The following is a 13,904-nucleotide window of genomic DNA, read 5'->3' on the forward strand; positions in this document are numbered from 1 at the left end:
GTAGATTACCCTTGCAAAATGATATTAGTGTTTTAGTTAGTAGGTTTAGAGTTGAATATATTTGTTAAATCTTCGTTTATGAGATTGTCTTTCTGATGATGTATTATATGATTGCAAGGTGATGGGAGGTTCAAGTTCAATCTTGTTGCAAGGGAAGGAGAGGGCTGGAAATTCTGAGACGTTGAGTCTATAGGGTCGAAAACTATGAAGTGACATTATTTTGACTGAAAATGTTAGAAAGTTTTATCTTTCAAATAAACATATTAAATTTAGATACACATGTATACATAATACATGAATACTGGGCTCAATTACATGTAATAGTATTTTGGGTAAAATCTTTATATGGTACCTGAACTATTACGAAATGCACTTTTTGGTACCTACAAATTTTTAGAGAGTCTAGTGGTACTTGTATTATCCCTCCGTGAGCCGTTTTAGTACTTCCGTTAATTATTCCGTTAAAGTATGGGTAAAATCGTAAAACACCTATTTTTCATATTTCTTTTACAAATTTGATTAAACTAAATTAAAATAAATTAGACTAGGTTAAAAGAAAGACCTATAATTGAATTTAGTGAATATCTAGATTTACCTACCATCTCTATTGATCAATCCTATTAATTGTTTGAGAAAAAAGTTATGTCTAGCTAACTTAATATATATTAAATTTTCATAAAGTAATAAAAAACTATAAAAAAATAAAAATACTTAACTTAATTGACCCAAGTATCCCAATAGTAGTGGAGAATAAGTTGGGTATTATTATTATTATTATTATTATTATTATTATTATTATTATTATTATTATTATTATTATTATTATGTATCAATATATTTTTTAATTATAGATATTCAATAAATTAAATTCTATAATTATAAATATGAATGAAAAGACTATTTTACCCTTACTATTTTACTCACATGAGTGTCACATGACCGCCACGTAGGCAGTTTTAACGGAATAATAGACGGATGTACTATAAGGGCTAACGGAGGGATAGTACAGGTATCACTGGACTCCTTCAAAATTTATAGGTACCAAAAAGTGCATTTCGTGATAATTCGGGTACTATATGAGGATTTTACCCTAGTATTTTTTCTTAGTTGTGCATGCTTACTGGGCTGCTTCTTTTTTTAGTGTAATATCCACTATAATGCATGTGATATATATCTATTGATCATTTCAGTTCAAGGGATTTACACTCAAGAAGGGATTGATGGATATATCCAAGATTAGCATGCATATGCAGATTTCTTATTTGTGGTACTATGAAGTTATATAAATTTGAAGTCTACTTAGTGTAGCAGCTAGCAACTTTGAATTAAATTTGTCAAAATAGTAGTTGTAGTACATTTTGGATCTTTATTCTCCTTTAATGAGATGGACTTGTGGTATTTGAAGATTACTTATTTTGGATATTGGATATTTATTGGATGACTATTTCCATAACTTTGAGGACATACTTTGTGTCCTCTTATAGAAAAGAGGACACATATGGGAATGTACTCTTTGTGTCTTCTTATGGACTAAAGGACTCCATCTCCAGATTTTTTAGGATACAAATTGTGTGTCCTAGTATGGAAAAGATGACACATATATAAAGTAATTTTTGTGTCCTCTTATAAATTTAAGGACTTCATCTCCAGACCTATTAGGACACACTTTCTGTGTCCTCGTATAGAAAAGATGACACTTATTTGATAATATAAGGATGCAATTTAGGTGTCCTCTTATGGATATAAGGACACCACGTCCAAAGCTATTAGGACACATAAACTGTGTCCTCGTATAGATAAGAGGACACATTTCTAGTGTCCTTGCATGTATTTAAGGACACAGTTTCAATGTCTTTAAATCATGTTTTTTTAGTAGTGTTATTCCAGATTGTTAATCTCATTCTGGCAAAAGTTTTGATTGCCATAAGAAAAAAAAATATGAAAACTAGGTGATCATCCACAGATAAGCTGCATATATTCATAGTAATCGATATATACAATATCAGACATCAAATTGCCCACAAAACTATAAAGGCAAACAATTTATATGCATACGACAGTATCAAATAGGTACATCGATATAGTTTTTGTTGACAAAAAGTGTACTATATATGCCCACACAAATATTGATCTGTCCTTGAATAGGCAATAAGGTCAAGATGTCTAAATCTACTGAAAGTTTCAGAAATCATTATCAAACATAAGGGGTGTTATGAACACTTACAAAACGAATATATGGAACAGAGATACATAATCAGATCTATATAACAAAAGCCAATATGAAAATGGTATATATAGTAGTTATACTACCCAGTAAAAATACTGAAAAATGATTAAAAAAAAAATTCAATTGAGATGCTCTTGCAACAATTGTGTATATATATATATATATATATATATATATATATATATATATATATAAAATACCGTATTGTGGAAACTAAGCTACACTCTACATGGTGCATTAAGCTATCGCTCTCATATAAGCATTACACTGTCTCTCAGTGAATTGGCCTCCAATATTCCCAGCTCATGGTATAATAGGAATCAAGATCTTCTGGTCTTGATCTTAAAACAATTGAGAGCAGGACTTGGTGAATCACCAGTTTATCATGATTTCACAACACCCACAGCTAAACTATTTGTGTGCCAAAATTGGCTATTATATCGTCAAATCGATCTATCATGATCAGATCAATAAGGAACGTCGCAATTTGCGATGATGTATATATAAATATATGTAGATCATGAGAAGGCAACAAATGCATTAGCACATAAAACATGAACTGGATATAATCAAATAGATTACGTATAAGAACAGAAGCCCGTCCTAGCACAGATGAATAGCTAGCAATTGTATGTGAAACAATACCTTACTTTCATCATTTTTTTCAAACGTGCTGATTATATATACTCACTGATAATATATAAAGGCCCCATTTATTTACTTGCTAAAACCAATCAAAGAAAATGATTTTGATAGGCAAGTCAGTATAGCTAGCCGTCCCACAATCAAGATATATAAGGAAAACATTGTAATATTTTTTATTTTTTTTGAAAAGGGGTTTGGAACCCAACCTAACCGGGAGGCTCAGCCTCACGCCCGTTATTATTAATAATAGTAGAAGGATGATTGTATAGCGAGGGGGACGTAATACCTATACCTCGAGTACTAGTACAAGAATCCTCATAGAGTACATCCTGGATAATCACAAGAGTCTCATCTAACCAATAATCATCTAAATAATTAACACTAGCAAGGTGCGCCAATCTATGAGCGACACCATTTGCTTCCCTGTAAATAGATCGTAAAGTGTAGGAGGGAATTGCACTCATATAATCTTTGCAATCCTCCACAATACAACCTACCTATGAAAGATCTTCCATATTTCCTTTAAGTGCTGTAACCACCGTGGCATAGTCGGTCTCAATGTCCACACCATCCATGCCTTGGTGAATAATTAGTAGAAGACACGCTCTCATAGCCTCCAACTCCATCTGGAAAGCCGAGCTAACATGGGAAAAGGGCCGTGCAATTGCAGCTAAACACACACCAAACTCATCTCTGGTAACAGCACCAATTCCTCCTTGTCCAGTTGAGCCATGGTACACTCCATTCGTATTCAGTTTGAGTCTCCCACTCGGTGGAAGCAGCCATTTGGTCCTTTGTCTCATCTTCCTCTTCACATGAGTCGGATGCACTGCTTGATAGTCACTCAATAATTTCGACGCCCAGGCCGCTGTGTTCAAAGGTCTGAAAGTAGACCCCCTCCAGACTGTGGCATTGTGTTCCACCCATAAGGCCCATAATAGCATGTAGAAAAGCTCCCTTTGATGATTGGGTAAGAGCTCACACACATGCATTATCCATGCAGAAACATTCATAGCATTATGTGTACGTACCTTAATAGCTAATGGACATGATAGCCAAAATTCTTCCACCACCTTACAATTCCTAAATAAATGCAAATCATCCTCCACAAAAGAGTCACATAACACTCACCTTGTATCCACAGGCACATACTTCTTAGCCAGAGCAGCCTGGGTCGGCATAATTCCCCTATGCAAACTCTATACGAAAGTACGAACCTTGGGTGGCATACGGGCCTTCCAAATACTCTTCCAGTACTTTTCAGTTTCCAAACCCAAACTTCCAGACGATGATGCCCGACGTGACATGTTTTCGGTGCATCTGAAAACATGATATCCACTGCAGACACTATAGACACCTTTTTTACTATAATGCCACATCCATTTGTGATTAGGCTCACGTACACTTAGCAGAATACCGGCAATAATCCCCACCTCCTTTGGATAGAAAATTTCATTCATAAACGAGATTGCCCATTCTTTCTCCTCTTGATCAATTAGCTCTTCGACAAGCATATCTTCTAGACCAACCATAGGGGAAGAGTATGCTTTGAAACTGAATGGTAATGGAATCCAGGGGTCATCCCACACCCTAATAGCCTTGCCATTCCCCACTTGGTATCGCAGTCCCCTACTTAGCACCTCCTGACCCTTAATAATGCTTCTCCAAGTAAACGAAACATCCCCAGCAATTGAAGCCTGCATGAAATCAGTGTTGGGGTAATACCGTGATTTTAGAAGATGCAAAATAATTGAATCAGGATTTTGAATAAGCCTCCAACCTTGCTTTGCCAACGGGGCAAGATTAAAATGATGCATATTACGGAAGCCCAAACCTCCTTCAGCTTTTGAGCAACACAACCTGTCCCATGAAAGCCAATGTATCTTCTTGTCCTCTTCGGTAGAGCCCCACCAAAACTTAGCCATTAGGCTATGCATCTCATTACACAGGTGGATCGGAACTTCAAAACAACTCATAATGTATGTAGGAATAGATAGGGCTGGCAAATCCTCCCGAGACAAACCAACCAACCGAGTACCAACCGAACCAAAAATGTTGGTTACCGAAAATGTCGGCTACCGAAGTATTGGTACGGTAGTGCCGAACCGAGAGGAACATATTGGTACGGTACTGGTACTGATTTGAAGATAAATACGGTATACCGTACCGTACCGTATATTGTATATATTATTTATATATTTAAATATATTTTATATCTATAGATCTAAACCGTTGATTATTAATAGTTTTATTTCATATTAAATTATAACCGTTGATTAGACTCAAACTCTCCAAACCCTGAAGGGGTAATACGACTACTACCCACCACTCCACCCAGAGACCAGAGTCCCAGACTGCTCAGCCACTCTTTCCCTCAGCCCCTCGAGGCCTCGAAGGCTTGAGGCTCGAACCGAGCCCTTTCTCTCAGACTCAATCACTCAAACCCTCTCCGCCTCTCGAATCGATTCAAACCCAGAACTCTTCGATTTCATTCGAGGCCTCGAAGGCTTGAAGTTCGATTCGATTCAAAGCTTCAAACCCAGAACTCTTCGATTCGAGGCATCGACGGCTTGAAGTTCGATTCGATTCAAAGCTTCAAACCCAGAAAATCTCGTATCTAATCAGAGATTCATGGCCTAAGGCCGAAGTTCGATTCGATTCTAACCCAGAACTCTTCGCCTCTCGACCTCTTCTTTGAAGTTCGATTCGATTCAAATCTTCAAACCCAGAAATCTCGTATCAATTCGTTCGATTCATGGCCTACGGCCGGTGAGTTTTCTCTCTCGTATCAATTTTTGGTAGATTTGAGTTTTCTCTTTGGTTAATCTTTGGATTCTAGACTGAGTAATCTCTAAAATTGTAATGGTTTTACTTTTTTTGCATCTTGCTGCAGTTAATCACTTAATCTCAAGTGGAATCAGTCTCTTTGAAGTGGAATCTTGATTATTTACTTGTATATGTGAGTTCTAAACCTGTGAGTTGGGACTCTTTCTTAGTTTCTTAGTTTCTTTACCAATTTATTCCGGGTTTCATGGTTTCATGAACTGTGAATTATTGAACTGTGAATTGATGAGATGAACTGTGAATTGATGAGATGAACTGTGAATTATTGAATTATAATTTATATGAACTATGAAGTGATGAATGATTGATGAGATGAACTGAACTAATGAACTGAAGTTATGTATGACAGTTTTTTGCTTATGGTTGGGCCTTTGTTTGGAAATTGCTGACAGGTTTGAGCCTTTATAATTTCAGTTGGGCCATAGCTGAAAGCTGGCCCAATCTTAAACTCGGTTGGAGGCCCAACCAACCGATACCAACCGATACCGAGAAGTTGGTATACCGACTTTTGTGGCTGGTAATGGTAGCCTATTTTGTGTACCAAGAGTGTCTGGTACGGTAGATGGTATTGGTCTTGAATGTCCGGTACCGAACCGAACCCACCCCTAGGAATAGATTGAGCTACGACCTTAATAAGAAGCTCCTTGCCCGCTGCACTAAGCATCTTTTCACGCAACCCTTAGTCCTCTTCTTTATACGTTCATTTAGAAAACTAAAAGCTTCCATTTTGGAAAAACCGATTTCAATGGGAAGACTACTTGTCATGCTTCTGTACCCGCTCCACATGCAGAAGCAAAGCAATATGGTCTTGCATATCACTACACACGTTTTTGCTGAAAGCGATACTACTTTTTTGGTAATTCACCCTCTGACCTGACAAACCCTCATACACTTCCAGAATATCTTTTAACACAAGTGCATCCTTCAATTCTACCTTGAAAAACATAAATGAATCATCAGCGAAGAAAAGATGGGAAATACAAGGCGCACCTGTGCAAATCTTGATTCCATGTAATAAGTCATCACTCTCTGCTCGGAAAATAAGTCTTGTAAGCACTTCCGCACAAATCAGGAAAAGATAGGGTGAAATTGAGTCTCCTTGTCTCAAACCCCTAGAAGGAATGAGATGCCCTCTGGACCCCCCATTAAGCATGAATGAGTAAGATACTGTTTCCACACAACACATTATCCACTGCGTCCAAACAAGGCTGAAGCCAAATCCCAGAAGCACATATCTCAGAAAACTCCATTCAACTCTATCATATGCTTTACTCATGTCAAGTTTTAAAGCTCCATAACCCATGTTCCCCCTCCGCCGTCGCTTTAGAAAATGCGAAAGTTCAAAAGCAACAAGGGAATTATCAGAGATAAGCCTCCCCAGGACGAAGGCACTCTGAAAAGGTGAAATAATATTGTCTAGCAGAGGCTTCAACCGATTTGCCAATACCTTAGAACCAACCTTGTAAATAACATTGCAAAGCGATATCAGCCGTAATTGAGTTACTAACTCCATATCTTTTACCTTAGGAATGAGTATAACATTGGTGTGATTAATCAGACGCGTCCGTTGTTCACATCCAATGAAACATCTCACGCCCTCCAGAACATCCGTCCCAACCACCGCCCAAAAGTGTTGATAAAACTTGGAGAAAAACCATCTGGACCAGGGGCTTTTGAAGGATGCATTTGCCTTAACGCTCTATGAAGTTCATCCAATGATATCGGTTTTGTCAGTTCCGCATTCAACTCATCAGTGACTAACCTTGGTATTACGTCACTAATACGCTCAAACCCTGTTGGAGAAGAAGAGGTGAACAAGCCTCGAAAGTAGGATAAATCAATGTTTTCAATATCCTCATCCTTCGTGCACCACTTATTATCTTCATCAAAGAAGCCTTTGATCAAATTCTTCCTCCGCCTGTTGCTATCCCTCTGATGAAAAAACTTTGTATTAATATCCCTATCAGTGAGCCAAAAAACTTTGGCTCGTTGCTTCCAGAAAACTTGTTCACGTTCTAGAAAGTCATTAAGCTCCGACTCTAGCTCCACACGAACATTGTCTAAAGGCGCATATACAGTGGAATCAAAGAATACAGCCAGGCGGCCTCTCACATCCTCAATCCTCCTTTTTAATTCACCAAATATCAGCTGGCTCTACTCCAGCAAGGCACGGCGAGTACAATCAATTTTACTGCACACCTTCGTGAAGGGGTCACTGTAATACCACGTCCCTATCCATCTTCCACAATTCTCGCACACTCCACATCTCATAGGCATAATTCTTCAAATCTGAAGCGACGTTTCCTCCTCTTCTTCCTTTTCTTTCTCTTCTGCAATATCTCTAGGAGAATTGGATGGTGATCACTTCTACTCGGCTTTAAGTGATAAACCCTAGAAAGAAGGAATTTGTTTAACCAACTTTGATTGGATAAGAATCTGTCCAACCTGCATTTGACTTCACCTCCACCTCTAATTCCCCGCCAAGTGAAGCAAGGTCCTGAGTAAGGGATATGGTGTAGGGAGAAAAAATTGATAAAATCACAAAAGTCATCCATCTGCTGAGCCCCACGAAGCTGCCCCCCTTCCTTCTCTCTTCTAAAGACAATCTCATTAAAATCTCCACCAAGCACCCAAGGTGAAGAACTTTCTTGCCCTAGGGACTTGTGGATATCCCATGTCAAATGGCGGTCTTCCACTTTCGGGTAACCATACACACCTGTGAATTGCCAACTATTCGCAACATCTGACTTCCCAATTACGACGTCGATATGATGAAGCGGATAAGAACTCAAAGACACCTCCACATCATCTGTCCATAATAAACATAAACCCCCACTCCGACTATAGCTTGTACCCTTCTTCTTTTGTTTAAAAATACCAGAAACTGAAAAAACATGCGACAACCCTAACTGGCAACGAACATCTACCATCTCCGCAGCCGTGCACCTAGTCTCAGAAAGAAAAACAATACTGGGAACGTTCAGGGACACCAACCCTTTAAGCCCTTGAACTATCCAAGGGTTCCCAATCCCTTGGCAGTTCCAACAGAGAATCCTCATGACTCGTGATGGGCCAAAACGGGACCCATCACGGTCGAGCGTTTTAGAGTACACCCAGAACTCAACTTTTGAGCAGAAGCGAGCACAGGATTGTTACGTTTGCCTACGACGTAACCCTTTTTCCTCCCTTTCCCAGGCACAGCTTTCCCATGCAAAGTAGGCCTAGAATCACTAGGGACCTGCTCGGCCTGCATCCTGCCCCCATTTGCACCAATTTTACCAATAGAATGGTTTTCATGGGCTTCGGGCCCACCCCTGTGAATCAAAGCATATATAGGTCAAATAAAATCAACCGCTATAATTATGAAAATCAAACTCATAGATCATGAATCATGGTCAAAAGCAACAAACATTGCACCAAGACGTCTTAGATCATCATCGAGTTTTTATGAAAAAAGAAGAGCAAATCGTGCTAATAATGTGTTATAAAGTAGAGAGAAGATGAAGAGAGAATAGTTGGGAGTAAGTAGAAGTATATCATTCAGTCTCATTAGTCTCCTTTATATAGAGGAGAGGTAGGGTTTACAAGGACAGTAATAACTAATGAGTATTTACGTAGACAGCCACATAGATAATAATAAAAGAACTAAAATATATTAAAGTTTCCTAATAAAATCATAATCTGATTTACTTCTATTTTTTAATTTTTCCATACAGTTTCAATGTTCATTTATTTTAATCCATGTCAACAGATTAGTAAGTTAACAACTATGAGCAATGAAGAAGAGATTGGTTGTGTTGCCGAAGTTCATTAAAAAACGCGTGAACAGGAGAGCGAAAGAAAACCAAAGTGTGTACCCTCCGACGGCTCGCCCTTGTGGCGGCGGCGTCAGACGGGTTTGGAAGGGACCTAGTGTCTGGGGGTGGTTGTCCATGGAATAAATGCAACCGGAGAGGAGGCTGCGAGGTGGTTTCGCGCAAAACACGAGGTGGTCATGCTAGCGAGCTTGGCAGCTTGTGGATGGGGCTGGGCTCCATCTCCCTACGACCTAAAGGCGGTCAGCAAGAGGCGACATCGCCTAATGGAGTGACGACTGGATCTGAGGTGTTCAGATTGGATCAGAGGGATTCGACTCTGATCCAATCTGGGCTGGTGTGACGACTGGATCTGAGGGGCTCAGATCGGATCGGAGGGATTCGATCTGGTCTGTGTTTCTTGTAACCAGCAAGTGGAGAGGAGTGGATGAGGGTGGTGATGCGATGCTTGCAGGTGTGTTGGGGAGGACGGAAGGATGGAGAGGCTACCCGAGTTTGCTCGAAGTGGCAGGTCGGCTGCCGGTGGTCGGACGGTGTGAATCTGGCTTGCGGGAAGGTGGCGAACGACTTGCAGTCTGCGGTCCTTTTGGTTAGGCTATGTGCATTTTGGGCCTGAGCTCTGGTCCCAAATTTGCTTTATTTTATTAAATGTATGTTTTTTTTGTTTTCTGTCTTTATTAGGTAATGGTGGCTATATGCCGGCAATAAGTCCCTGTCAATTTAGGGCAAGGCGACGGGGGCTCAGTCTAGGACTATACCTTGTGTGCGCTTGGTTTGCCTTAGTTAGGTTGCGAGTTCCTAAATGGTCTCAAACTTTTAGTGGCAGGATGAAACTACGTGTCACCGGACTTGTTTTCCAGTGGCAACATAGTAGGAAAGCTGATCTTATTAGTATATTATCGCTTCGAGTAAGCATTTCCTTTCCGTTATGTCGCCGAATCTGTAAAGCGAATAGAGTAGCCAGAAGTGCACTATTCGCTAGTTGGTGCCTATTTAGAATAAACACTTTTGTGGAGACTCTCGTTATTATCTCGAGTTGTTCTTCTTATGCTTATTGTAATTTGGGGTTCAGGTATCATGTCCCCGCCATGTATTCTAAGGTTTCATTAATGATCAAGGCCTAATTGAGGCTGTGCAAGCCCTCTTTCAAAAAAAAAAAAAAAAAAAGAAGAAGAGATTGATTTTTTTTTTTGCATGTTTTATACTTCGGTGTTCACAAAGGATATTGCAAAAATTTGATGAAGTTAACACTAATGGTTTTGTGAAGTTAATAAAGAATTAACGATGAAGGGGCAACAAAAATACCAAAAAATTCAAATTTGGGTGAAGAAGATAAAGATCAATGCTATCCAATGAGAAATCAAGTTGTATTTGTATTTAATTAATTGATTATGTATTTAGTTGTCTTTATAGATTTGGATTTGAGATAATTAATATATTGTTTTAGGGAATCGAGATTTGAGAGAGAAATTGCTGTGTTTTCATTGATAATAAGGGCCTCTTTATATAGATGCTACAGAACATAGAATCAAAGTTGTATAAGGAAGGTAATCATACATTGATTGGATATCTCTAAGATTCTCCGAGATCATCTCTAATTCTAACCTTATTTCAACTAGAGCAAGTAATCTCGAGTTTGGGCTCAACCCAAAATCTGGATTTACTTGACCACTCCCCCTTGTGTCTCCCAAACGTGGTGCTCCTCTCATTGCCTTATTAAAAACCTTGCCGAGTAACAAAAACCTTGTGGGACAAAAATAACCTCGGTCGAAGGGGGAAAAGAGTACAACACACTCTTCATGTTTCAAGATCAACATGTAGACATCTCCCCCTAATGTCTGTGTCTCCCCCTGATGACTACGATCATGGGAGTTCCGATAACTTCAGCAAGCCAATGCTTGCAACATGTTTCTCGAACGTGGATTTAGGTAATGACTTAGTAAACAAGTCTGTCACATTATCCTCAGATCGAACCTAGTTCACTCTGATCTTGAGGAGCTTCTGTTGTTGCTGATTATAGAATAACTTGGGCGATATGTGTTTGGTATTGTCGCCTTTGATGTAGCCTTGCTTCATTTGTTCAATGCAAGTAGCATTATCCTCATAAATGTTGGTAGGCTCATATGTGGTAGACTTCAGACCACAATTGCCTCGAACATGCGTAACTATGAATCTAAGCCATATACATTCACGAACTACTTCGTGAAGAGCAATAATCTCTGCATGATTCAAAGAAGTAGCGACTAGGGTCTGTTTAGTATACCTCCAAGATATCGTGATCTTACCCATGGTGAATACATAACCAGTTTGGGAACGACTTTTGTGTGGGTCAGAGAGGTACCCAACATCAGCAAAACCTTTTAAAACATTTATGTTGTTTTGGAATGGGGAAAGAGAATGCATACCATGGTTGGTGGCGTTCCTGGCATATGATTGGTCCGAATCCTTCATCTCTCTGTTGGGATAGAACAAGCTCATATCAATCGTACCACTTAGGTATTGAAAGATATCTTTAACACTAGTCCAATGACATTATGTTGGAGTAGAGCTATATCTAGCTAACAAGTTCACAGCCAAAGAGATGTCCGATCTTGTGCAATGAGCTAAGTACAATAATGCGCCTATCGCACTTAGGTAGGGCACTTTTGCCTCTAGCACATCTTCGTCGTCATCTTTTGGATGGAATGGATCCTTATTCTTTGGATCAAGACTATGGACGACCATTGGGGTGCTTGAAGGCTTAACTTTATCAGTATTGAAACGCCTAAGCATCTTTTGGGTATAAGCTGATTGATGAATCAGAATACCATCATCACAGTACTCAAGTTCCAAACTGAGGCAAAACCGTGTTTTTCCAATATCTTTCATTTCAAACTCGGATTTCAAGTGTTCAACAGTTTCCCTTAACTCTTTAAGAGTGCCAATTATGTTCATGTCATCGACATACACTGCTACTATTGCAAATCCGGAACTTGTTCTTTTTATGAACACACACGGGCATAATTCATTGTTAACATATCCATTCCCAATCAAGTAGTCACTTAGACGGTTATACAACATCCGTCCGGGTTGCTTTAATCCATATAGTGAGTGTTTCAACCTTATTGCAAACTCGCTCCATGGTATAGAGCCACTTGACTTGGGTAATTGAAGTCCATCTGGAACCTTCATGTAAATCTCTGTATCTAGATCCCCATATAGATACTCAGTAACCACATCCATGAGCTGCATGTTCAGTTTTTTAGAAACTACCAAACTGACAAGTTAGCGGAACGTAATAACGTCAATTACAGGAGAATATATCTCCTCCTAGTCGATTCCAGGGTGTTGTGAGAAGCCTTGCACCACAAGGCGAGCTTTATACCTTACAATCTCGTTTCTCTCATTACGCTTTCTAACGAATACCCATTTATGACCAACTGGTTTGGTGTTGGCGGGTATTGGCACAACTTGCCCAAATACTTTTCTTTTCACTAGAGAATGAAGTTCTGTTTGGATTGCTTCTTTCCATTTTGGCCAATCAGCTCTACGTTGACATTCATCAACATAGCGTGGTACAATATCATTTGTCTCAATAATCTCATGCGCTACAGAGTACGTGAATACATCATCAATGATGATGGAGTTTCGTTCCCACGTCTCATGTACACTAGTGTAATTTATAGAGATCTCTACAGTCTCAGGGATATGTTCTGACATTGAGGTGTCCCCCAAGGATGTCTCTTGGACATAACCATAATCCGGAAGATTCTCATGGGACGGATTTTTAGTATCAATGATCAAAGGATTTGTTTATGCCTCATTCGCCTTCTTTCTAGGGCGAGTATCCTTCGAACCAATCGGTCTACCGCTCTTTCTCGCAGGACCTGCAACCATAGACACCACATCACTGCCAATATGGGCAGTGCCGCCATCTCCTTGTACCTCAGGAGTGGCGTTACATCCAGTATTTGGGAAGTCAATCCTTCCAGGCACGTTTGCAGCAGGTATATGTGATCTCGTCACTTTGGCAACATCAGAAAATGCATCAGCCACAGTGTCTGCTATGTTGTAAAGCTTGATAAATCATCGCACTTCAAGTTCAGACTATGCGGTATGGGGATCGAGATGAGACATAGTGGGGACAGACCACGACAATTCCTGTCATTTATGTTGAACATCTGTGTTCTTATCTCCCCCTAACGATGGGAAGACTGTCTCATAGGAGTGACAATCTGCAAATCTAGCGGTAAAGTGAATGCTTATCAAGGGTACAAGGTACCGGACGATAGTTGGAGATTCATATCTAACATATATGCCCATTCGTCTTAGTGCACCCATCTTAGTGCACTGTGGCGGCGTAATAGGTACATAAATGGCACACCCAAAAATGC

At 39.5% G+C, this 13,904-nt stretch overlaps 1 protein-coding gene across 1 annotated transcript; it reads right to left on the reverse strand.

Moving 5' to 3' along the window:
• Nucleotides 1–3,369: 3,369 nt before the first annotated feature.
• Nucleotides 3,370–4,053, reverse strand: LOC112167268. The gene is made up of 2 exons (XM_024304273.1): nt 4,004–4,053; nt 3,370–3,829 (listed from the first exon to the last, which is right to left on the reverse strand). Exons 1-2 carry the CDS (start codon nt 4,051–4,053, stop codon nt 3,370–3,372), a joined length of 510 nt encoding a protein of 169 aa, XP_024160041.1.
• Between the last annotated feature and the right edge of the window lie 9,851 nt (nt 4,054–13,904).

This window comes from Rosa chinensis, chromosome 1 (genome assembly GCF_002994745.2).
Source record: "Rosa chinensis cultivar Old Blush chromosome 1, RchiOBHm-V2, whole genome shotgun sequence".
NCBI lineage: Eukaryota > Viridiplantae > Streptophyta > Magnoliopsida > Rosales > Rosaceae > Rosa > Rosa chinensis.

Bases quoted from the DNA above. Each gene is read 5' to 3' on its own strand.
- LOC112167268 (XM_024304273.1), bottom strand. From the start codon at position 4,053: ATGCCGACCCAGGCTGCTCTGGCTAAGAAGTATGTGCCTGTGGATACA. The intron at 3,830-4,003 runs GTGAGTGTTATG...CAATCATCAAAG, and splicing joins TATGTGCCTGTGGATACAAG to GGAGCTTTTCTACATGCTAT.